Raw genomic sequence first — 26,792 nt, 5'->3', positions numbered from 1 at the left:
TGTAGTCAGCACCATGTTTGGCCGCGTTTGTTTTCTCTGATACGAACACAATACTGCACTCATATGAGGATGATTTGACCTAGGGCAGGTCCAGAGCCGGTTCAGATGTCACTTGGCACTGATGTTAGCAGTGGTCGGGAATTGAACCCAGGTCAACAGGTTCGTAGTGCAGTGCGCCAACCGCTGCACAACCGCTCCGCATACACTGACACACACGCACACACACACGAATGCGCATGCGTACAGGCGACACATTATACAATGAAATACATCCATTGACCCGGGCATAATGTATGTGCATACATTCACCCATACACGTGTGTGTATGGTATGGATGAGTGTGTGTGTCAGTGTGTGTGCACTCTCGCAGAACAAAGTAGCACAAAAATAACTTGACAGACCGGCGTCCTGTGGGAAATAGATATCGCACTTTACTTAGTGTCTTAAATCTACAAGCTCTTCAATAAATATCCCTACAAGAACAGAGTACAAAGCATCGTGGGGAGGGGAAGGGGGGTGGGTGACATTTCTTCTGCGAGTGGTTTATTTAAATAATTGAACCGGAGCCGTCGTAAGCGTTCCGGCCGGACACTCCGGCTGGGGCTGCCGCCTTCATCGGATCAATCGCCCGCGGGAATTGAGACTTCTCCGGCAAGGTTTCGAGGTGGGGGTGGTGGGGGTGTTCTGCCGTGGAGTGGCCGGCTGGCACACCTCCACCGCCAGACCCCCACGGACATCACCAAACAATCAAAATAAATCACCACCAATGAAAACAAATGTTTCACTCGGGCGCTGAACGCGATCGACGGGTTCTCTATCTGTCCGTCTGAGCTGGAACGCGTGCGACCACTTTTGAAAAAAAAGAACGCAACGAACATTGTTTAACACAGCGGTGAAATTTAGAATGCTGACCGGCTCCACGAGCACGGTTGGGAGCAGTCGACTCCGATAGCTATAAGTCCATCACCCACAATAACCGCTGAACCCGTTAAGCGATGGATCGCGGAGAGTCGCGGCACGCACACGTGCACACACGCACGCACACGTGCACACACGCACGCACACGTGCACACACGCACGCACACGTGCACACACGCACGCACACGTGCACGCGCGCGTGCAGCAGAGCACTCCCCACGCCCGAGCTGGAATTGCCATTTTAGATTCAATGAGAGACATCTCGGGCAGAGTTACTGCCATCTGCATTTGAATTAATAACGGTCTCTAAATGACAATTCGACCGTTACAGTGAAGGGCAAAGGGCCGACGAGTCGACGTTTGGGGTTTGGGCTGAGATGAGGGAAGGTGAGATGAGGGAAGGTAAGATGAGGGAAGGTGAGATGGGTACTGTGAGGGGAAGGGGTTGTAAAATACGTAAAACGAACGACACCGATCCTACAGGCCCGCTGGCAAAATTCCCGACGAACAAGACACAAGGCAGCAACAGCAGCAGCAGCTCACCACACACGAGCCACGCCACTCGGCCGCCCTACGCGCTAACGCGGTCTCGCCGTCACCGCGGAACAATCCTATCACCCGCCCCGTCCGTACCGGTGCCTCGCCGCATCGCGCCACCCAACAATGTGGTCTGGAACCAAGGCAACAAAGCAAGCCACGCTCCGTGAAATCGCACCAATGTCCGCGGTAATTGACGCAAACCGCACGCCACCCCTCCCACCACCCCAGCAGCAGCAGCGGCACTCGGGCAGGGCTTGGCTCGCAGCTGAGAAAGGACGGCGGGGCTCGCTGCCTCGTGAAATCCCTGCGGTGCTCGCGGACTCGCACGTGGCTTATTGCTACTTGCCGGACCATTAGGTTAATTCCTCTGTTAAGTCGGAGCCTCAGACGCACGGCTATTATTGCGCGCGGATACCGCGTCTCGGGAGAGAGAGAGAGAAAGAGCGCGCGCGAGTGGCGCAGTGGCACCCGCTCGGGGCCCGCTTGACACCCGACACGAGCTAAGCCGCGGCCAGCACCGTGCCAGGCGCGAGCGTCCAACAGCAACAGCAGCCGCCGCCTGTGGTGCCAGCGCGCAGGCGGCTGTGCCCTTCACGAGTTGAACTTCGCCGGTGGCGCCAACCTGACCATGATCCCTTGCAGCCACTGCGCTTGCTACCGCCGCTGCTGCTGCGTGAAAATGTTGAGTTTAAAATCCTCCAAGAAAGAGAAACGAGAGAGGATAATGGACGGCAGGTTGCCCACATTACAGACCCCGTCTACCGAGCCGTGGTGGGGCGCTGCTGCTGCTGCAGTGGAGGCGAGCGTCCCGTGCCGTGGCGGAGAGAAGGAGTTGAGCACGGCGTGAGGTCAGAGAAGCCGTGCATGGTGCGGTTGCATTTTCGCGATGGAACGAACACAATTACGAAACCAATTTTTTGTTTTTGTTCACCCCTAATTCTCTTGTGCCGTCACTACACGAAACGCAAGCGGCCGTTGTCAGTGGCACGTTGACGTCATACGGGTGGAGCGGTGGCGCAGGGGTTAGCGCACTGTGCGATAACAATCGTGGCGGCTCGAGTTTGATTCCCGGCCATGACTGTCACCAGTGGCGAGCGGAATCACAACCGGTCCTGTGTTTCCTCCCCCATACACCCCTCGCGACGACCCTCACCACCACTTCACCAAACCCACACTGACCAGCATGGTGAAGTATGGTCAAAGAAACTCCAGAACCGTCGCGGTGTGGGGAAAAAGACGTTCATCCAGCAGTGGATTGACAAAGGGTTCTAAATAATAACAACGATGAATTGTATATGGTAGGCCGACGTTTTGGTGAATGGTCATAAGTGAGAGAGAGAGGACAGAGAGATGTTGAGTACAATTTGGAGATCGCACGTTACAATGGGACCCTGAGAAAACTGGGACACTGGATTAAAGTTGACCAATTACGTTTTGAATCGACAAATCAGCAGCTTGTCTATGAATGTAACATCAAACAGACCCTCAGAAAGTCAACAAATATGCAGTGTTTATGAACCGAGTTTAAGCAAATTTTTTTTTTTGTAAATGCATTATAGAGAATCAAAACGATACTGGTTTAGTGTCCATTATTATTTTGTACAGCTTCATCCAGCAGTGGACAGATCATGACTGATGATGATGGATGAAGACAGTGTCAAGAGAGGCTATTGCATTTAGACACTTCAAGAATACCAAATATTGTTGTTGAATTATTTGCAGGTAAAAGCCACACCTGGCTGCAACTCAAACAACCTCCAAAATGCCACCAAACCAATCCCTATGCCACACTATCTCCACTCTAAAGAAGGGCCATTGCCCGAAACGTCCGCTTATCTATAATGACTACTACGACTACTACACACGAAATCCGTTACACGAGGCGGTGCTAACGACGTGCCACGGCGCCGCCGGCTCCACTCTCAAAAGCGACGACGGCATCGTCCGAGTGGCTTCGAGCGGCCACGGCGCGGGTGACGCAGCGCGCGCGCGCGAGAGACGGAGCGAGCACGCGTGGGATTAACGCGCGCCGACGAGCGCCAATAAACTCCGGCGGGAGGTCGACGGGGCCCCCAACCCCCTCCCCCCGTGGTATTTTAGTCGCCTGCTGGACGAGACGAAGCCCCCCCCCTCCTCCCCCCTCACAACCCCCGGATTAAAAGGGACATTGGGCAGGAGTGGCACTGCCACACCGTCGCATGTCACCTCGATGTCACTGCTGTGCCACTGCGGGGGAAGGTTGCGCCGGCAGTGTGGGGAGGAGCGCTGCTGCCGCCATCTGCGGATTGCTCTTTTTTTCGAAGGCAATGCGTAAAAAAAAACGAAATAACGTTTTCTCCCAGCCGGGGAGGAGGGGGGGTGAAGGTTAATAACTTGCCGATTACAGTTATGAGAAAGCGAAATAAAAATTGGCTCGTCAAATTTAAAAGGTATTGCTTCGCTGCCTTTATTTACGGGGCCGCTGCCACATCAGATGTGGGGACACGGGAACAGAAAAATAGATTTATTTTTCGCAGGAGTGAAGGGAGCTGGGGGGTTCTCTGTGGGGGCCACGTGGCAGTGGTTCCCGAGGCCGCCGAGTTGTGCGGCCGCCACCTCCCGCAGGTGGCCCGGCTTCGTTTCGAGCGACCGAGAGACAACCGCGGCCCCACCGCCACCACCAACCGCAAGCGATGGCACCACCGACTGACAAGCAGGGGGGTGGCGAACTCAGTGATGGGCGAGGGCTGCATGAGGGGGGGGGGGGGTCCGGTCCGGGGCAGAGCCGACGTGATGCTGCAGATATTGAGCAGGAATAAAGCAGAATGGTTCGCGGGGAGCAGCTGTAGTCGAGGGGACGGGACACGTGGAGGCTGAGTGTAGCCGTGTGGAGCTTTAGGCGAGGCGATAAGCAATGGATAGGCTTAGTTTAACATGCGAACAATGCGGGTTGAAGTGTCGGTCTCGGGATACAGGATACCTTTTATATCCACTCGGTCCCTCCGTGAGGCTCGAGAGATGTGATTTTAACCGTAACAATTGTGCACTTATTTTACTGTTAACATCAAGTCAATTGGCTCTGACCTGTCCACTGGGTGAAGGGATTAAACCCCCCTCCCGCTCCTCGCTAACCAAAGTCCGATAAGTATGGGGATACGAGCCCCGAAATCCCCCCATACCTCCCACCCCCTTACCATGTGGGTCACGTGGCATGTATGTACTTCTCGCAGCTGAAGATCACACTTGGTGATGATGATAATGACGGGACAGTGACACAGCATGTGAGTGCCTCACAATGCGAGTCTTCAATCAGTGCGCGCTACCTGCTGCGGGGCACGCGGTCCCGACACGGGGCCACTCGCAACAACAACAAAAACATGGGAACAAAAAAATGAAAAAAGCTTGGAGAGGTGCATGCTGGGAATTCCACCGAGAGACGGAACGAAGAACGCGCGGACTTCAGAGACGCGCGCAAGTTCATGGGATCGTTCAAACTGTGAAGCAGCGTGAGCCGGTTTGGGCAGCGCACGTCATGGCTAGAAGGACGACGGTCGATGGTCAAGGGTAGTTAAGGAGTGGCAGCCAAGGAATGGGAACGCGTCCAAGAGGTACGACCACCGAGGGGAGATGGAGCGATGGAATCAGCTCGCGTACCGATGCTGGGTGGATTGTCACATCGCGGCAGGATTGTGAGAGATGGCGACGGCCTGGGTAGGCCTTAATCCAGCAGTGGATTGATCATAGCCGATGATGATGATGAAGCCAGTGCTGGTGCTGCTGAGGCCAGTTCATCTGGCAGGGGGGCGGGGTGGTGGCGCTTCGCTCACCTCGGCTCACCCTCCACTCACCCCGTCTCTCGACCAATCAGAGACACACACAACGGTCAACAGGTCGCGCACAAGTGGAGGGCGGCTGCTCCCGAGAGACGCGAGCCGCCGAGAGGCTCCGGCTAATCGCCGCTTCGCGCACTCGCGGCACGGCACTTCAACGGCGGCCCCTGGCGCCTCGTTCGCAAAACAAGGACAGAGAGACACCCCCCCACCCCCACCGGCTCCCCCCACCGTGTCGCTACGCAGACTGTTGGGGCAAGTGCTGTGACGGGGCGTCTTTGAAGGACGACGCACGTCGCGCGAAGAGGTTGGTTTTGTGTTAGAGACCTCGCCCACCCGCCCGCCCGCCTGTCTCCCGCAGTGCTGATTTTGACACACCGCACCGGGTACTCGTTTTAGGTTGAGGCGACCTAGGGGAAGCCCAGGAGCGGTTCAGATAATCGTTAATGGTGAGTGGGATCGTAGCCCAGCGCGCTAACCACTGCGACACCGCTCCCTCCCAATCCCTCGAAGACAAAGATCCCCCGTGTAGCTTTAACAGACTGTAGGGGCAAGTGCTGTTGGCGAGCACCTATGAAGACCGGAACGGCACACGGGGCGGGGGGGATAACAAACACCACACTCGGCCGCCTTTGTCTCCCTAGTGGCGATGTTTTAAACATTGCACCATTTAAGATGAATCAACCTACGGTAAGTGCCCTGAACCGTTTCAGATGTATTCATCACGGATGTTAACGTGAGCGGAAATCGTAGCGCAGTGCGCTAACCACTGCGCCACCACTCCCTCCCTCCCTCCACACGCACACACTGCACTTGCTGAATTGCTTTAGCGAGCATCGATTTTGGTTGCCGGCCTTGGAGGATTGTTGCATTCGGTGTTATTGTCGTTTTGCTGGATGTGAGTAGATTAGGAACCACTTAAAGTGGGCGACCTCATCGACGCGAGCACACGCGGTCAGTGGCCGTGCGGTGGCCACGAAGCCTCGGCCACGGCCGCAGGTGGCGAAGGGCGGGGGACTGGGGAGGGGGTGCTCCGCTCCTCCTCCTATAGCGGCGTTAATCACCGCCCCCACCCCCGCCCCACATCTGCCACCAGAGTTCTGGCACAACTACGCGAAATGCCAGTTTGCTTATTGTCATAGATTTTTTTTCCCTTCACAATTCCCATGGCTGAGCATTTAATGGGACTCTGTGATCACGGAGAGACAGTTTGGGGTTTCCCCCCCCCCTTCTTTTAAACATTTATACTGAGCGTGGGAGGAAATTAAATCGATGGGAAGTTGGGCACCTGGACAGTTCTTTTGAGAAACGACCGAGTTCCGTCGCTCGATTCCATGGAGGGCGAGGGCCCGGCTTATGCTCTATGCATGTTGTACGCATGTTGTACGCATGTTGAACTTCTCTCGCACCGTACGTATCCAACCGCGATAATCGGAGGTCCGGGGGGAAGGACAACAAACTAAGCACAAACATCAGTTATAAAGAAATGAGTTTGTCAATCTAGATGATTTAAAAGTGCATAGCTCCAGTGGCTTCCTAATATCGGAGGGAAGAGCGTTCCAGACGGCCGCAGAAGCGCATCTGAAAGTGCGCAATGCGGTGACCACCACCGTCTTTGTTCGATGGTTCACCAAAATCCGCTGCTGTGAGGATGACCGGACATCGCGTGATGGTTTCTGCCCCTTGACGAAATCAACAAGGTATTGTGGTGCATTTGTGGCAAGCACTTTGTGTTTTATGAGTGCATCCTCCATCTATTCCGTTCCGGGTCTGTGGCCTGTTTATTAATGCAACATTCCATAGCTGTTCTACGGAAATCACTTCTTTGCTATGCACTTTAGACAAACACAGCCGACCTGAATTGAATGCTTTAGCAAAATAGAAAACAGATTATTATAGAGAGGAAAAAAATCAAACGAAATCTGATTTTAAAAGAACGCCGCACGGCTGTGGCGTGCGGGGGACATCCGGGAGATGCCGCCTACCCCTCCTCTCCTCCTCCTACTCCTCGAACATTCCACCGTGGCGTGATATGAACGGAGTGACCGTTTTAAGCAAATTCGCACGCGCACAACAATAATTAACACTGCGCCCCGGTCGAGAGCGAGCTAATCCCAATTAAAAGTAAAGAGCACGTGTCGATGAGGCTCTGATTGTAAACCAATCAAATTGCATACACGTCAATCCAGTGATGTATTTCACGCGCATCCAGAGAATCGATCCAGTTCTCATCTCCACTCCAACCCTCTGGCTCCGCGCCACATCAATGCGGCCTCGCCATGCACACGTGCGCGTGGGCACACGTGCGCGTGGGCACACGTGCGCGTGAGCACACGTGCGCGTGGGCACACGTGCGCGTGGGCACACGTGCGCGTGGGCACACGTGCGCGTGGGCACACGAACACAAATACGATCCCTGCCTCCTCCCACCGGATAGCCTTATCAGACTGTTGGGGCAAGTGCTGTTCCCGAGCACCTATAAATACACACACGTGCCCACGCCTACAGACACACACAAATGTAGAAATACACGCGCACACATATATATAAAGATATAAATACATGTGCACGCAGACGAGGACACGCACACACCTACAAATACACACAGACGTAGACGTACACAAATAACCCCCCCCCCCCATATAGCCTGTACAGACTGTTGGGGCAAATGCTTTTAGCGAACGCCTATGAAGGTCGGCACGGCACACGACGACGACCTCCTCATGTGCGTCCGGAGGCCTTCGATTGCCCAGCCCTGATGTTTACAACACCGCACCAGGTACTGTACTCATTTCAGGCTCTGTCGACCTAGGGGAGACCCAGGACCAGTTCAGAAATTCGTCACCGATGTTAGCCGCCATGGGCGAGAATCGAACTAGGTTCGGCAGGTTTGTAGCATGGTGCGCTAACCACACCGCTCCCCACACACAGAGATGCACACAGACGCGCACACACAGATGTGTATACATACACAGACGTACGCACGCAGCCGCACCCATACAGACGCACGCACGCAGACGCAGGCCACTTCCACTGCGGGACACGGATACGCGCGAGAACGACGAACAGCAGCCACAGTATCCCTCGTCGTCCTACTCTCTGCACGCCCCATCAGACAGCACTGCACCACCACCCACGCACGACTTCCACTGTGGTCGCAGACTCAACGGCAATCGACCCTGACCCTGCTCAGCTATTCCAACAGGGACGAACGAGGGTGGCAGACGCGGGGTCAAGCCAATGACCAATCCACGAACCGAGCAACTGAGCGAGCCACCAAGCCACTGACCGAGCCACTGAGCGAACCGCCCCCCAGAGTGGGCAAAATGTCCATGGTCACCCCGTTTCCATTTTCGCACACGCGACAAACCTCGTGTGTGCGAGTCTCGCGGGCAGCTCCAATAAAAAATGAACCCAACAGCCATGGCCCGTAGCCCAACACTGAGTATGCACACCTTGAGACTACAGCGACATGAGGAGTGTTTGCAAACATCACACAACCGAGCGCACAGCTGTTGCACCGGGCAGGCACGCATGTGGGCATGGACAGGGGTACGCACGTGGACACGGACGTCCCTACAGAGCCAGGAGAAGAGCAGAGTTCACACTTTACACAACGCGCGAACACGCGCGCACGTCTAACAAAGCCCTAGGTCAGTATACGACTCCACATGGGTTCATCTTCCTACGTGGGATTTGAGTCACTACTTATTATTATCATTATGAGAGTGTTTATGATGATTATTACAAGACTATCAATCACGTCTGTTTCGGTTTCTGCCGCGTGCCTCTCGTTGCGTTCATCCTTTCCCGCGATGTAACGCGACAACGTCCCCGTGTCCGTCCTCGGCGTCTTGCGACGTCGAGCAAAATAAACGCGGGTACTCGCTAGCTCGAGACAAAGGAAAAGAGCGGACCGCGGGGGGGGGGGGGGGGTCTAAGACTAGAAGAGGGGCAGCCGAGTTCTACAGCTAGGGGGAGGGGGGGGCAGTTTACCTACAAATATCTACAACTTCCATTCCCAAAAAACAAACAAACATCAAACATCACACGACAGCTCCCGTCTCGTGACAGCATATATTAAATATCGTCATCTATAATAGATAATACATCTCCCTAAGCTCGCGGAACGTGTTGGTTGTGGTTGGGCAGGCGACGGGGGCCGAGTGGGTGGGGGGAGCTCCCGATGCCACCCCGATGGTCTTGGGGGGGGGGGGAGGCGGGGGATAAAAGTGAAGGGGGGCTGGGAGTGGTGGCGGTGGAGGTCGTACATCAGCGCGACTCGTGCCGGTGTGCCGCTGACCCTCTGGCCATTAACAAACACGGCCTGTGCACCCCCCCCCCTCCGATCGACTGCGAGTAATTAACGATTCCTACGCCACCTTCACCTCCCGCCTTCCATTTCTCATCCCCTCCGCCTCCACAGTCACCCCGGCTCCCCGCTCTGCAGGTGGATTCGTTTCGTTTAAAAAATAAATACGTTTTTAATTGGCCCGGGTAAAATATTCAATCCTTCTTGCTTTCTTTCTCCTCTCTCTCTCCACCCTCTTCGTTCCGTCGCCTCAGACGAGCGACTCCATGCTCTCGGCGGGATCCGGTTCGTCGGGCAGGACGGCTGCTCCATTTCGGTCCGGTGCGGCACATCCGTTCCGGGTTTCCCTGCTCGCCACCAGGCTCAGCACAGCCTTGTAGAGGAACTGGTACTGCTCCTGTGCAACGGCAGACAAAGACAAAGATCCCATCGCGTGTAATCTTAACAGACTGTTGAAACGAGTGCTGTCAGCGAGCAGCACCTATTACAGCCGGTCCTCCGTACAAGCGGGCGGGTGGCCATTACCCCACGCCCGGCCGCCTTCGTCTCCCCAGTGGCGATGTTCACACACCACACCGGGTACTGATTTGAGGCTGAGTCGACCTAGAGGGAGGCCCAGCACCGGTTAAAAAAATCGTCACCGGTGTTGGCCGTGAGCGGGATTCGAGCTCGGGTCGCCTGATTGGCGGCGCAGGCACGTTAATCGCTGCGCCACCGCTCGCACGTTTCCACGCACAGACACACACTACGCACGCAAGCGTGTCGTTTTGTAATTCCTCCAACATGCACCTCGCCCATGTACGTGAACGCATCTCTGCGTGGTTCATAAAGCCGGTGTGCTTCTCGTTTTCTGTCAGATTAGAGATCGCGGGGCATTTTTCACGGCTTCTAAGAGGAGGCATGGCCGCATGGAACGCACCGCGCGCATCCGCCGCAAGATGTAATTGAATGCACGATGGAGCCGCGATGCCGCAAGCCTAAGAAATCGGGTCCATTAAGCTAAAATGTCTTCTCGTTTTGCACGAAATTGCAGCTCTGGAGGATCGTTTTAAGTGGGTCTACAAGCCCCCTAACGAGCCACGCGAAGGCGCCCCCCCGCAATCTGCCATCCGACGCGAAATTGGACTTGCACGCCAGCTCGCTGGCATTATGAACGGGGCCGCCGACATAAAAAAAAGCGCGTCAATTTCAGCTAGCCGCTCATTTATTTTTCGTCGTTAACCACTCGTCGTCCGCGCCACCATATAAAAAAGCAGGCGTGCTCCGTGCAACCAGCGCGGAGCTGTGGGGGCGGCCTTTTCGGAGCGATGAGTGCCGTGATCTGGGTGGAGGGGGGAAGTGGGGGGTGGCTGAGCACCGTCTCAATAATTTAACGCCAGTGACGCCGACGAACGAACGGGGGGGTCTCTGTGGTTGACCATTTCTGCAGCGAAGGGCCCGCTCGAGGTGCGAGAGAGTTGGGCGCCGAGCAATTAAGCGGCACGGAAGTGGCCCGGATGCGTGTTGAACTTCTTTCGCACCGTACGTAGCCAACCGTGCTAATCGGAAGTGTGGGAAAAGGACAACAAAGGCCTGGTTGTGCGGGGGTCATAGCACCGAGCCGCCACCACCGCGAGGCCGGGTAATAAATCTGGATTTCAGCCGCCCGGCCACACAGAGATTAAACCGGGTCCTCGAGCGTAGCGAGCAGACGGTCTCAGCCGGGCCACAAATGACTCGCTCACAGAGAGGTCCACAGACTCGCCTGGCGACCCATAGAATGATATCGAGATCCGTGGATGTAACGCGGATGACCGATGATAGCCTCACGGAGGCCGAGTCGGAATCAGAACCTGGGTGCTCGCCATTGCGGCGAGGCAGTGGGCCTCAGCCCGGTCGCCGGCGGCCGCGCAAGAATGCACCGAAGTAAAATGTTGCCCTTCACGTAATTTATCAACATTCCAGCTGCAAGAATTCAAAACATCAGTGCGACAATGTGCCATGGTTGGCTACGTACGTTCTTCAGTCACACCGTGTGGCCTTGAACGAACTAAAAATATATAATCGGTTAACAATTTGGGTAATGGCCCTTCTTCATAACACGTAGAGAAGCCAGAGAGACGGAGTGGACGATAAGAGCTGGAGACTGCATTGGCCACCTCTCTTATGAAGTCGGCGCAGATGCCCGAAACGTCTACGATTATTTATATTTCCTTTTAAGACCACGGTGTTCTTGACAAGCACCGTTGAGTTTATGTTTTAACCGTGCGTGTGCACCACTGCCAACATAGCAGCAGCGGCATTAGCAGCATCACCAAATAATTTATGACTAAAACGTTCACTTGGTGGCATCTTAAAAAGCAGTTCTGTGATATCCCCTTCCATGGGGCCGTGACGTTCTCCGGAGCAGGGCAATGCCAGCACTGTAGCATGAGTTGTTCGTGCGGATTCTTTACCTCGTGACGCAAATAAGAAATCCACTTGGAGAGACGAAATTTACTTTAAATAAATTTAATTCCGTTTAGAGAGAAAGACAGAATGTAAACGAGGCAGCGACAAAGGGACGCGGTTAGTTTTTACAAAAAAAACTCAGCGACGCACACTTCTGCTGCGACTGTTGTTGATGCTGCTGCCACTGCCGCCCGCAGAGAATAAATGTTTTTGCTTTTTCCCGGGAGCCTCAATGATCGCCGCACAGAGAGAAGATGACTCAGCACGGCCAGGCAGCTTTTGCTGCCTTTGTCTCCTAAGAAGCCAGACGGAGAATATTTACTTGTGGACCAGGCAGGAGCCACTCGAGACTAATGGTCTCTCTCTCTCTCTCTATAGACTGCGACTACTACTATTTTCATTTTACGAGGTAAAGCCCACTGAGCAATTTCGAAAAGTGACTAGCATTGGCCAAATTTGCTCATGAAAAAAATAAAAATACCTGCAAAGTACTCAATTGGGATCACAGTAGCAGCATCATCGCCTCCAAACCGACAAAAATCAAACAGCAGGACCCTCCTGAATGAGAGTATTGAAACTCGGTGAGGCTCTCCTGCGTAAACAAGCGTAGGAGTAAAACTAATAATGGTGATAGCGATTCATATAAACAAGGATCAGAAGCATTCCACTTGAACTCGTCAAATTGTCTCGGCGGATCGTGACGGACGGCGATGGGTTTAACGAGTTGCAAGCAATATGATCCCTAATAAAGTCGCTGGTGATTACAACTGTAGTGACATTGCGGACATCATTGTGCGGTGCCGGCCCTAGAGAGGCACGGCGCGCGATGTACTCACATCACGGACATCACGTGTGTAGCGACATCGTGGATGTCACTGTGTAATGCCGGCTCTTGCGAGGCACGGCGTGCGATGTATTGACATCGCGGGCACCCCGTACATGTGGGTGTAGTACCAGCCCTAGAGGGGCTCGGTGAGCGCTGATAGAGAGCGCTGAGTGGCACCACACTCGGCGTGCAGTGCTGTCCCCTATAGGAGGGGGTGTGAGGGTGCCATGCACTCTGGTTGACCCTGGAAGGCACATGACGGTAAAGTCTACACAGGGGGGCCCCAAGTGTGGGCTAGGGGTGGTCACGTGTCGGGGCGAGATCTTGCTAGAGGATTCGAGAAGGTGGTCGTGGCCAAGGGCAGAGCCAGCCACGACCAGTCAGGATATAAACCGGGTCCCCAGAGGGACCGGGGTTCAGCGTTGCTGTTGTTATCCTGAAGATCTACGTTCTACGTCCGAGAAGAGTCACCAACACGTGGACCTGGACTCAAGCCGGGGTCCTGTCCATTGTAGATACTCCCAGAGTAATTAGTGTAGGTGGCCTGGTGGCCCACCACCATAGGTTGTTATCTGGTAAAGGGGCAGGCACCCCTTTGTGTTGGTATCAATACATGTGTTGCCTCCAAGGAGTACGTCTGTGACTCAGTTGCATCAACTACAACTGGTGTCAGAAGTGGCCAAACGCTATTTTACTGAGCTAGCCGTTTATACTATGTCTACGCGCCACAGACTACGTACCAGGATGTCGGACGACGAAGATGAAGATCTCATCCCGCAAACAGCCCCGGGGATGGCGACCCCGGAGGATGGAGGTGAAGTGTTGTCGGCGGAGCACAGCACCGACCGGGCATGCGAAGGCTCACTGCCGGTGACAGACCACACACGCCCGCCTCGCAGAGCTCCTCCAAGCCGTGGCGTCCATCCTCGCGGAGCTCCACCCCGCGAAGCCAGCGGTAGAAAAGGGAGCAACGGAGCCGAGCGGGAATCTCTGTGGCGCAGCCCGTGCTTGCGACCGCCATCTTTTCAGAAGAGTGGAGCGCGGGGCCCGCCAAATCCGAAGCTGTGTCAAAATCGCTGGTGGACGTTCCATCTCTCCGGCGACGACTTCCCTTCGTGAAAGAATTTACAGCCATCGGAGGCGACTGGATCGCCTTCAAGCGGTGGTTCCTGACGAACACCGACTTGGCGGGGTGGACGCCACCCTTGATGACGACGCCTTGGCGGCGTTTCTTATCATCTGCCGTCAGAGAGGGCCACGCTGACTCAAGCTTTTGACCAAATTAGCCGCCGTCGAACGTGCACCACAAGTTCGCTACGCAAAAGAGAGGGGAAACCGAGAGGCCCCTCGCGTTCCGTAGCGCACTTTTGGCGTACACGAAGGCTGCCTGTCCGAGGAGTTGACTCGTTGGTCCTCGAGAGACTGCTGGCTTTGGCTAAGGACCTCAACATCATTCTGCCAGGTGTAGACGACGACAATCTTTCGTCTATCAAGGTTGCAAGATGCATTCAGGCTCAACAGCTCTTGCAACGGCACAAGGGGTTGGCAGCATGCACCGCGCCCCTGAGGGGCCGGATATACCTGAAGACGTGGAGCCCGTCCCAGCCTGCGCATCGACCCAGAGCGGAGGCGAGCGAGGGGACGGCATGGTGCGAAGGGCGGACGACCAGCGATGGCGGAAGACATCTCCTTGTCGTGTGCGGGAGGATTTTGATTTTGATCGGGCCGGCCGGCCGCTCCGACTGGGTCAGTGGACGGAGCTGATCCATCGAGTGGTGGCCGCGACCGCAGGTTCGTCCACTGTTATTGGATTTATAGAAGGGGTAGAAATTAGGATACTCGTTGACACCGGTGCATCAGCGACCATCATTTCAGAGTTGATTTATAATATCTTGCCCCATAATTGTCGTTCCTTATGCCCTGTCGAAGCTCCATGCGTCGCCGCAAATGGCGGCTCATTGGGCATTATTGGGAGAAATAACAGTGGAGGTGTGCAATTTGGATGTCAAATTGACCGGACAGGTTCTTGTTTCAACATCCCTTGCTATTCCTTGCTTGCTCGGGACTGATCTTCTGGGAAGGATACCCCTGAAAATTTTGATTCACCAGGGGTGCCTGCAATTACCATCCGACCATCCAATGACATTATTGCCTTCTCCCACTCGCTTATGCACAGCTAACGCTACTGTACAAGCGCTTGCGCGTAGGACGGTTAAGATTCCACCCCGGCGCGCAAATGTTAGTCCCTCTACGATTGCGAAATCCGCTAGACCAGGGGGCGACGGCGGGAGGAATCCTCTTGCGACCTTCTAATAAAGCCAGTCGTGGATTGACGTTAGTAGGGGCCCAGATGTTGGTATCCAATGATCAGGAACCCTTCATTTAGGTCCTTAACGCAGGGTTAGACACGTCGGTCATCCAGGAAGGTACCGTGCTGGCTCATGCGTGGCCAGCGCTTCATGAGGGAAGCATTGTTGGCAGTGTGGGTGCCGCGTCAAATACGTGGCCGCACTAGAATCCTGATGAGGGGGGGATGGATATGCTTTGTTCGGAGAATGCGGAATTGTCCGAGGTCCAGAGGGGGAAACTGAGAGTGCTTTTGCGAGAATTTTCGGACGTTTTTAGCAAAGGGAAATTTGATATCAGCCGCACTACGCTTTTGAGTCATCACATTGATACGGGTGACGCCGCTCCCATCCCGCAGAATCCCTACCGGCTGAGACCTACGGAAAAATAACATGGCTGGTAGTTGGTGAAATGTTAGCCACGGACATTATTTCACCATCCACCAGCCCATGGGGAAAACCAATTGTAATCGTTAAAAAGCACGATGGTAGCTTGTGCTTTTGTGATGACTTCCATAAGCTTAATAAGGTCTCTGTTGCTGAAGCGTACCCTCTATCTCGAATGGATGACTCACTGGATGCTCTAGCAGGGGCGCGGTTCTTCTCTACTCTTGATCTCCTATCCGGGTCTTGGCAGTTGTCGCGAGACGAAGCCTCTAAGCCCAAAACAGCCTTTTGTACGCCACAGGGCTTGTTCAAATTCAATTGGCTTCCGATTGGTCTACATTCCATGCCGGCTACGTTCCAGCGATTAATGGAACTGGTTCTGGCTGGTCTCCAGTGGGACTCGTGCTTGATATATCTCGACAATGTTATCGTTTTCAGCCGTACGTTTGACGAACACCTGGAACGGCGAGGCGCTGTCCTTCTCAAAATGCGTGCGGCCAACCTGAAATTTAAACCACAGAAGTGTCACTTCCTCCAGAAATCGGTTCGGTATCTTGGCCGCATAGTAAGTGAATTGGGTATTGCGACTGACCCAGACAAAACCGCGTGTGTTCGAACTTGGCCGACCCCCACGTCGGTGGGGGAGGTGTGCAGTTTCATAGGATTCGCATCCTATTACCACCGTTTTGTCGCCAGGTTCGCTACCATCGCTAAACCTCTCCACGCCTTGATGGCAAAGGGTCATGAATTCCATTGGGGGGAGGAGGAGGAGGCCACATTTGTTGCACTCCGGGATGGCTTGGTGAACGCCCCTCCCGTCCGCTACCCCGACTTTTCCTTGCCGTTCGTCCTTGATACAGGCGCTTGTAACACCTGGAATTGGAGCTGTTCTGTCCCAAGTTGTCAATGGCGTCGAGAGTGTTGTCGCATACGGAAGCAGAGTGCTGTCTCCGGCCGAACAACGGTATTGTGTCACACGCCGGGAATTGTTAGCTATTGTGGTTTTTGTGCAACATTATCGCCCCTATTTGTATGGTAGACACTTTGAGGTGCACTCGGACCACGCAGCACTACAGTACGCGCTGCGTGTTGAACAGCCGTCTGGCCAACTTTCACGCTGGTTGGAGGGGTCCTCCAGGACTACTCCTTTAAGGTAACCTATCGCAAAGGCTCCTGTCACACGAACGCTAACGCCCTGTCGCGATTACCAACGAGCAGCGGGTGCACGTGTTTATCGGGCTCCGGGCGCTGTAAGCCGCCCAACGAGCACTCGCCCCCTCCCCTTGCGGCGTCGGCCGAGGTTGTAACATCTGAGGTGGCCGAGGGTCCGATGGCGCGTGACGCTGTCATTGGGTTGGACCACGAAGAATGGGGGCGCCTCCAGGTTGAAGACGCTTCCCTGCTTAAATTGCGACGCCGTGTGAGAGAGACTGATGGGGGCGAGGATCGACTGGGTGTCGCCTCTGTCATTCTTAGAGGCTCATGCATTGGGATGGAAGGTTGCGCCGTTATAACATTGTTGTGCCCACTGCCCTGCAGGGTAAGGTCATTTTGGGCGGTACATGTGCGCCTCTTGCACCTGGGTGTGCATAAGACGTTGGCCACACTTAAGTTGGACTTCTTCTGGCCTATAAACCGGGTCCCCAGAGAGACCGGGGTTCAGCGTTGCTGTTGTTATCCTGGAGATCTACGTTCTACGTCCGAGAAGAGTCACCAACACGTGGACCTGGACTCAAGCCGGGGTTCTGTCCATTGTAGATACTCGCAGTGTAACTAGTGTAGTTGGCCTGGTAGTCCACCACCATAGGTTGTTATCTGGTAAAGGGGCAGTCACCCCTTTGTGTTGGTATCAATAAATGTGTTGCCTCCAAGGAGTACATCTGCGACTCACAACCAACAATTGTCAATGTTGTGGGTTTACTCTACAACACACCAGTGTGCTGAAGCTGTCATTAATTGGCGCGCTTTGTTCAAGTGACAAACCTTACTAATTGGCTGTGTCGGGTGGTGTCGGGTTTAACGACACATTTATATTTACGCGATTTAACCCGACAAAAAAAACGTGATTGTAGACGGCGATGGCTTTGGGTGGCGAAGAGGGGGGGCCTTCATCCAGCAGCAGATCGAACACAGCTGATGACAGATCCGATGTCCAAGCGTTGAACGCAGTTCATCATCGGCGGGCCGAGTGCCAGAGGGAAGGAATCGTGATGAAGGAATTGCGGGAAGTGGCGATGGTGGCGGTGGAGGGCGGCGGGCGGCGCAGCAGCAAAGGTCGCCGCCGTCTGTTCTCGTTTCCACCGTAGTGGCCAGCGGTCGCTTTCGTCATTACCGATCATCTGCGCTTGCAGCACCGGCGGAACACTGCACGTGGCGGTGGTGGCGGCTGTCTGGCTAAATGCTGGCACCGCTCGTTGCAATGATCCATTAAGCGCTCCCCGTGTACTTATAATTGAAATGGAGTAAAATTAAACGGATGAGGTTTTTTTTTGGATTGTTGTCGTTTTAATTGTGCGAGATTAAATGCACTTAAACTCGAGGATGCCTTCAATTGAAAGAAAATCAACACAATTAGAGCGTCTCGGAATGAACAGTAATCAGCGCTCATGTGAAGTGCGACCACTCTGCTAACGGGCAGCGGTTGGCCAGGAATGGGAGGCGGCCCGTCACTGGGCCCTGTATGAGAGTACTCAGGTGCACAGCCTCAACAGACTGTTGGGGCAAATGCTGTTAACGAGTAGCACCTATGAAGGCTGACACGGCACACGAGGGGGTGGGTGGCCAGCCGCCTTTGTCTCCCCAGTGACGATGTTTACAAACTGCACCAGGTACTCATTTGAGGCAGAGTCGAGCTACAGGAGGCCCAGGACCGGTACAGATAATCATCACTGGTGTTGGCCGTGAGCGGGAATCGAACTCGGGTCATCGGGTTCGTAGCACACAGATTACACACAGGTGTACACACCATTATCATGACCATCGCCGGCCATGGTCAATCCACTGCTGGGTGAAGGCCTCCCCATGGCACTACTGCCACCACTTATCACGATCCTCCGATGTAAAAATGCACCCAGCACCCGGACATGGAACCGATTTCATCACTCCTCATCTGGTGGTGGTACGTCCTCTCGGACATATTATTTATACACCGACAGTGCTGATACGGGCGGTAAAAAAAACAATATGATACGAATAAAACCGTCAGTGTTATAGCCTTGCGCGGCAGCGAAACTCGTCCCTGGTTTGGCGGCGTGCGTACGTACGTGTGTGTGTGTGTGCGTGCGTGAGCGAGCGCACGAGTGGGACGTGAAGTCTAGTGGTTAGCCCGCTGCGGTATGAACCCGGCGACCCGAGTTCGATTCCCGTTCACGGTCAACACCAGTGCCGATTATCTGAACCGGTCCTGGGCCTCCTTCCCTAGGTTGACTCAGCCTCAAATGATTACTCGGTATGGTGCGTATATATCGCCACTGGGGAGACAAAGGCAGCCGGGCATGGTGTTGGCCACCCACCCCCTCATGTGCCGTGCCGGTTGTCCTTCACAGGTACTCGCTAACAGAACTTGCCCCAACAGTCTGTTAAGGCTATATCTTTGTGAGCACGTGAGGGCGTGTATCGGCGGGTACGTACCGCATCAGTGAACGTGCCGGGCCGCGCCAGCGACACCATCTTGGCGGCGAGGAACACGTCAGCCGAGCCGTCCTCCTCCAGCTGGTGCCAGAGAGTGGCGAGCGCCACCAGCGTGCCGGCCGCATTGCCCCCACACCTGCACCGCCGCCGCACACACCGCACACACGCAGCCGCTCGGTGGGGGCAACGCCGTCACCGCACCGCTCGCCGCGACGCGCGCCACACAACGGGGGGGCGTCAGTCACAAGGCCCGGTGATGGTGGAGGTTCGTGCCATTTCGGATCCGCCGGGCTGCCCCGGTTATTGCTCTGGGTGTGAGTATTCACAGTATTTTATCTCACCAAGGTAAGGCCCCACTAAGCTGCTGTGTAGCTCTTTTTCACAAGTGACCTGGCCATCACAAATGATAGCTCCACGAAGTGGCTTATCATCATCACGTAGACATTTATAGCAGTAGCCAAAAAACTCTCAACGCGTGAGGTTGATTATAAATGTGGAGGGCAAAACCGGAGGAGCCAGATAAAAAAATCCACGCGACCACGGGGACAGAGATTTGCAAACTCCAAATATAAAGGTGTTAGGGTCGGGATAGAACTCACGACCTCCTGCACACCAGGCGAGGTAGTTAACTTCTCGCCACCGTGGCGGTACTCCTACGCGGCGTGTCTGATTGACTCACAGCGGACGTTACAGATTCCCCTGATGTCACTAGAAACGAGGAAGCCATTTAGTGCCAGAGACATGGCCCAAACTTGGCAAATGTAACACTGCAAATCACTCGATCGGGATCCCCCACACAGCAGTAACAAACATCACCCTCTCCCGTGAAGCCACCGCAGACTGTGTCTGTGAAACACAGCAAGCAGCGCCTTCCTCCGTGTTGATCGCCTTGCTCTGTCGGAATGATAGCGCCAATACCGAATGTATTCATCACTCTCCAGTCGCCATTCACCACGTTATCACTCTTCTATAGCTGCTGCAATGGTTCCCGTTTTCCTGTGAACTCGATTCCTCATTGATTCCTCGACCCATGTTGATGTCTCAGTCAAGCAGACACCCACTGTTTCATCTCATCCAACCACCATACTGCAGACAACAACATTCACTCAGTCGCCCGCCCACCAATGAACTGACACACCCACCCACCCACCCACTTGCTCAATGATACCCACTAACTCACCCACCCACTCACTCTCACTCACCCACCCCCTCACCCACCTGCTCACTCACACACCAACTCACTCATTCTCCCACCCTCTCTCACACTCACTCTCACTCACGTACTCACCCCGTCACCAACTCACTCATTCACCCACCCACCCATGCAGTCACTCACCCACCCATCTACTCACCCACCCAACCACCAACTCACCCACCCACCCATGGCATGAGCGTGTGTGTTTCTATGAGTCGGAAATGGTCGTCAAGTGGTTAGTGCACTTCGCTACGAATCCGGCGAACCTGAACTGGTCCTGGCCATCCCCTAGGTCTACTCATCCTCAAATGAGTACCTGGTGGGATGTGTAAATATCACTGGGAAGACAAAGGCGGCCGGGCATGGTGCTGGCCACACCGCATCCTCACGTGCCGTGCCGGCCTTAATAGGTGCTCACTAATGGAAATGTCCACGATAGTCTGTTAAGGGTGTATGGGGGATCTTTGTCTTTCTGTGCACTGTGTGTGAGTGCGCGCGTGTGTCGCTGTTGAACTTGCGCTGTTGTTGTCGTTGTCGTCGTTGTTGTGTGCACACGATCATTAGTTCCCTGCCCGCATGCATCGCTCCTGGCAGCGGAATTGCCTCTTAAGCTGCGCAAAGTGCTTTAATTTGTTTTTATCGCCCTGAGGCGACGCCAAATTTGTCCCCGTACAGTGCGGGGGCGGGGGGGCTGCTCGGCACCAATCCCCCCCGGTCCCGGTGGCAAAGATGGCTGCGAGGTATGGACGAGTCTCACCAAGCACGCAAGGTGCCTCGTCTTCAGACGGGTGGGCACGGTCGAGCGGTACGGCGTTCGTGGCCGAGGCTCGCGGTTTGAGCCCCGGTGGCCGCTGTGCGTGTTCATGCGTACGACTACCGCCCGGCCGTGCGATTCGCCACGGACGGCGTAGACGTCGTAACGTCATTCGCAAAAATGTAGCCACCGAGCGCCGGCCTGTGTCACGGTCCGCCGAGTCTGCGCGTGCGGCACCCACTGGTCGTGGATGATGATTGGTCCGTCACGGGCCGCCCCCTCGTCCCTGGCCACGCCCACCAGCTCGAAGCAGCTGCTGATTGGAGCATCCGGGTTGGGCCACGGCGGACAGCGCAGGTGCCGCACCTCCACCTCACGATCGCCCTGCGCGGGGGAGGGGGGTAGCGCAGCGGGCTCGTGAACATGTCCGTGCGGACCTCCTGAGAGTCATCCCGTCTGTGCAAGTGCCGTGGTCACCACTCACGTGAAGCAAAATGCTAAATTAGTGGACTCGGAATACATTTGTGGGTTAGATCTCCGACGTAAACGATCTGACTGAATTGCGCATCCTTAAGATCCCACTACCACCAATAACTTTCTGACCCGCCCCTCCTGGACATATGTGAAAAAAAGCTTCATAGCTCATCGAATTTCTCCAGGATAAAGAATCTGAAAAGAAAAAAACCCTCCACCAGCCGACACAGCCAAACGAATGAATCGTCCACGTGGTGGCGTCCGAGCATTTAACGCGATGACGATCGTTCGAGCTTACTCACTGGTAGAAGTTCACGAACAATCCCACGGGGCAATGAGATCAACGGCGTTCTGCTCGAAGCTAGGTCGAACAATCATCAGGATGCCATCCGCAAAGTCCGAAACCTACGCATTGGGTGAACTTGTTCGCAGGAAATCGTCAAACGTCGCAATTCCTGGAGATTGTTAAATAACTAAAAGTTGCTGTCACTGCTATTGTTTTGGTTTAATTTACAGCCTTATGTCAAGCCACTGCTGGACAAAAGCTTCCGAAATGCCATGCCGGTCAATGAGCTGCTTGATCATACTTCGCCACGGTGGTCAATGCAGGCTTGTTTGAAAGGGCCGTCCAGGGTTGGTTCAGATATCACTCGCCCAATGACATCAGCCGTGGCCTGGAATCAAACCCAGGTGTGCCTCCTTCACGAACTACACCACCACTGCCGCCCCGCCATCGTTACATTTATATAATTGGTTTATCTCATAATTGCTTACGTTTGAGATCGAGCATTGAGAATCTTTCATGTTTAGGAGTAAGATCGATTGCTTGTGCAACCCAGAGGGATGGCGACATAATGGGGAAGCCTCCATCCAGCAGCGGACGAACCATGACTGATGATGGATCGGGCTCACAGCACGGAGCTGGCTGAGATGATGGGTATGAATCCGGGTTTCAGCTGGCCTTGATTAAACCTGGTACTGAGAACTAACACAGATTGGCTGACTGTACGTGAATATCAAAAGGCCACTTGGAGATATCTCAGAAGCAGTTCTGTGGTATCTCCTTTCACGGGCCATTCTCCAGCACAGCGGGGAGCTGCCTTGCTCGCTGCCAAAACGTTGATGCTCGGTCTCACGTCAAGACTGCGGCGGCATTGTCAACACAGGGCTGGGAAATGGACAAAAGTCAACAGGCATCCTCCACAGGGCATTGCCGCGATCAATTCCCTGTAATCGGTTAATTACCCGGAAGGCATTTCCATCATAGCTCGGAGGACTCCGAGAGAATTATTGAGTTGTGTGTGTGGTGGGAAACGGTAGTGTAGGGGTTAGTGCGCGCTGCGCTACGAACCTGGCAGCTCGAATTCGATTCCCGCTCATGGGCAACGCCATTGACGATTATCTGAACTGGTCTTGGGCCTCTCCTAGGTAGACTTAGCCTTAAATGAGTACCCGGTGCGGTGTGTAAAAACATCACCACGAGGGACACAAAGGCGGCTGGGCGTTACAATGGCCACATCATACCCACGTGTGCCATGCCAGCCTTTATAGGTGCTACGTGTTAACAGGTCTGTTAAGGATATACAGGGGATCTCTGTCCTTGGTGTACTTGTTAAGCTGTATTGATGCGTCGACCCGGGATCGAATGCGCTGCGGGCGCACGTGCCTTGTCGGCCCTGAGCAGCAGGTCGGCGATGACGAAAGGTCCCTCGTTGGCGAGCGTGAGACGGCGCTCGCTACGCAGCAGCACCGTGAAGCCGTCGCACGGCACCGAACTGCCCTCCCGCGCCGGCCAGTACGGGGCCTCCGCGTCCGCCTGCAACAACACCGCCCCACAGCGACCGTCACCCACGGAGACCGTCACCCATGACGACCGGAACCCACGGCGACCGGAACCCACGCTGATCGGCTATCACCCATGGTGACCGGAAATCACCGACGGCGACCATCGCCCACGACGACCTTCACCCACAACGACCGGCAATTACTCACCATGACCGACGCCCACCAGGACCAAAATCAACCCACCAGCCATCACCCTCCTAAAGCAACGACAACTGTCCATTACCCAACTACCGTGGTGATTGTAACAGACGATGGTGTTGATGAAGATTATAATGATAATGGTGGTGGAAGTGGTAATGATGATATTGGTGATGATGGTCACGGTGATGGAGATTATGACGGGCAATATGATTGTAATTGTAGTGACTGATGACTGATTATTGCAACGATAATGAATTACAAAAACTGAAAAAGATTTTAATGGTGATGGTGATGAGAATGACAGACAATGATGATCATGATAAATGATGGCAAAAATGATCAGGGTGGTGACACGGCCGAGGGGCAGCACGTTCACCGCTTGTTGCAGAGGAGGTTCTGGGTTAGACTTCGGCAGGCTGCCCTGGTTAATACTGCCGGGTAGTTATATTCACCATAATGATACAACAAGCTGTCTGCTTCACTCACAGCGGACGCAAAATATCCTCCGACATTATTCGCAAGAGTAGGCCACTGTGTGCCGATGTCATGGTAAAAATTCACCAAATTCGAAAGACGTACACGCAAATTACTCAATTGGGTCTTCTTGGTTATTTCGATAAAGTCACGTAGAATGGAAATAATAAAATCATAAAAATAAAACATACTAAAATAATTCTCACGACGTTTTGGCCACAACGCAAGCAGCCGTCCTCAGGTGAAGAACAGGTCTGTCAGAAAGATAGCGTCTGAATGAACACCACCAGGCTTGGCAGCGTATATTTAAGCTGGGTTGGAGGGTGAAGAGCGCCTTGACAAAGGAATTTGCATATCAAGAGGAATTTAGCATATTTATGGGAAATGCAGGTATGTGATTAGTACTACTTATGCCCGTGCATTATGCAGGATTAGCAGCATCAAAGGGAGGGGATATGGGAAATGGGGGTATGTGATTAGTACTACTTATGCCCGTGCATTATGCAGGATTAGCAGCATCAAAGGGAGGGGATAGGGGTAGCATTAATAAAGGGAAGGAGTGTTAATAGTATGTAGCTACAGCAACTAAAACCACCACGTAAACAACTAAAATATAAACTACATAGTATAATCAGTATACTAAATATACTCTACAATAAGCTGAGTTACTAACAGTAAGTAATACATTACAATTCTACGTCGTAAAAAATATAATATGCTTCCATCTAAACTTGCTTCTCTTACATCACACGAGTCTACACTGTACTATATACTGCCATAGACAAACCCAACATTAAATTATATACTGTATTGCTATAAACCACCCTAAACCTTATACATTGTAATATTACACTATGTATTATTCTACCCACCCTAATGTATATCACACTGCTGTATATTCACTATACAATTACGATACTATATATTACTTTGTACATTGTATTAAGCATATAAATGTTATACTTTTGTTATTATACACTGTACCATTGACCATCTTATGAAAGATACTAAGAGGAAGCAACGAAATATGTCAATGGGAGAGTAGAGAGCGGAAACTTGCAGCGGAGCAAAGAATCCATTCCCTGCAAAGAATACAATGCCAGTGAGTGGAACGCGGTCTGAAAGTCACCGTAAACGTGAACACAATCAGTTAAGATCCGAAATGGTTTATTACGTCCTTCCAATGATTGCTAAGCCAGAATCCATCTTCTCGGTTGAAATTGTCTCTCTGTTTGTATATGTGGATCGCCTCATGAACGAATCTCTCATGGTACTGTTAGTAACTCAGCTTATTGCAGAGTATATTTAGTATACTGATTATACTATGTAGTTTATATTTTAGTTTACGTGGTGGTTTTAGTTACTGCAGCTACATACTATTAACACTCCTTCCCTTTAGTAATGCTACCCCTATCCCCTCCCTTTGATGCTGCTAATCCTGCATAATGCACGGGCATAAGTAGTACTAATCACATACCTGCATTTCCCATATCCCCTCCCTTTGATGCTGCTAATCCTGCATAATGCACGGGCATAAGTAGTACTAATCATATACCTGCATTTGCCATATCCCCTCCCTTTGATGCTGCTAATCCTGCATAATGCACGGGCATAAGTAGTACTAATCACATACCTGCATTTCCCATAAATATGCTAAATTCCTCTTGATATGTAAATTCCCAGCTTAAATATACACTGCCAAGCCTGGTGGTGTTCATTCAGACGCTGTCTTTCTGACAGACCTGTTCTTCACCTGAGGACGGCTGCTTGCGTTGTGGCCGAAACGTCGTGAGAATAATTTTATTATGTTTTATTTTTATTATTTTATTATTTCCATTCTACGTTACTTTACCGAAAGAACCAAGAAGATGAATCCCTGCAGTCACGAAAGCTTTAAATCGAAATTTACTCAATTGGGATTAGGCACAGAAGTGGCGATCATCGCACACCGAGTCACCGTGTCGCGCAGGGAGAGCTGCCACTGGGGGCACCGCCCTTTCAAATGTGCCTCAATCCCAGTTGGGACTCAGGTCGCACGTCGAGTGCGCACAGCGCTCGCTCTGGCATGAAGGAGGAGGGCGGCTCTCTCAAAAACAAAATAATCATCATCATCTCGACGACGACGACCATGAGGGCGACAGTGCTGATGACGGTACGTACGGACGCGTCGTTTCCCTGCAGCATGACGATGAAGCGAGCATTGACCTCCCACGTCATCCTCCAGAAATCCTGCGCCGTGTGTGCCAGCGGCCTCTGTGTGATGATGAACTCCCGCTGCTTGTTGAAGCCCTGCGGTCGCGCGGCACACGGTCCCGCGCCGGGGCGATCGGGGGATCACATGTGGTGCTGTGGTACAATAGAAGCGGACTGCGACGGAATCACCAATCTTGCTGATGTTAGCCAATCAGATAAATTAGGGGGGGGGCGTGTCACACGACTACTCGATACAAACAATTCTTGACAACGTAATCGATTGCCAACGAAGCAATTGACAATTAATAGACATTTTCAAGATGGCTGCCAGACCAACTTTGAACGGCTGATTCGACTGAGCTGAATCTATACAATTAATCGCTCGGTTCACAATCTCACAATGACCATCTATGGGCAAAGACACGCCCCTTCCGCCAACACCAATGCCTATTTTCTTCCATATATGGGCAAATCTCTAATCGGTGATTTCGTCGGGTGTCCGATTTCACAGCATTACGG

The 26,792-nt window shown here is 53.3% G+C and overlaps 1 protein-coding gene across 3 annotated transcripts in view; it reads right to left on the bottom strand.

Moving 5' to 3' along the window:
• Positions 1-423: 423 nt before the first annotated feature.
• The window catches only part of LOC144944398 (receptor-type tyrosine-protein phosphatase gamma-like), a 509,515-nt gene continuing 483,146 nt past the window's right edge, over positions 424-26,792 (bottom strand). Inside the window, exons 24-28 of one of the 3 annotated variants that reach the window (XM_078872535.1) lie at positions 26,241-26,369; positions 23,287-23,436; positions 21,388-21,530; positions 19,198-19,333; positions 424-9,976 (exon numbers count right to left, since the gene is read on the bottom strand). In XM_078872535.1, coding sequence (XP_078728661.1) covers positions 9,830-9,976; positions 19,198-19,333; positions 21,388-21,530; positions 23,287-23,436; positions 26,241-26,369 — 705 coding nt within the window. In that variant the 3' untranslated portion in view covers positions 424-9,829. Of the gene's footprint in view, positions 9,977-13,610; positions 13,700-19,197; positions 19,334-21,387; positions 21,531-23,286; positions 23,437-26,240; positions 26,370-26,792 lie in introns of those variants that run through there. The other 2 variants (XM_078872536.1, XR_013639578.1) reach the window with 2 other exon arrangements.

Source organism: Lampetra fluviatilis, chromosome 34, assembly GCF_964198595.1.
Source record: "Lampetra fluviatilis chromosome 34, kcLamFluv1.1, whole genome shotgun sequence".
Taxonomy (NCBI): Eukaryota; Metazoa; Chordata; class Hyperoartia; order Petromyzontiformes; family Petromyzontidae; genus Lampetra; species Lampetra fluviatilis.
Note: the sequence above shows the minus strand (reverse complement) of the source record. Positions and strands in the feature narration are given on the sequence as shown.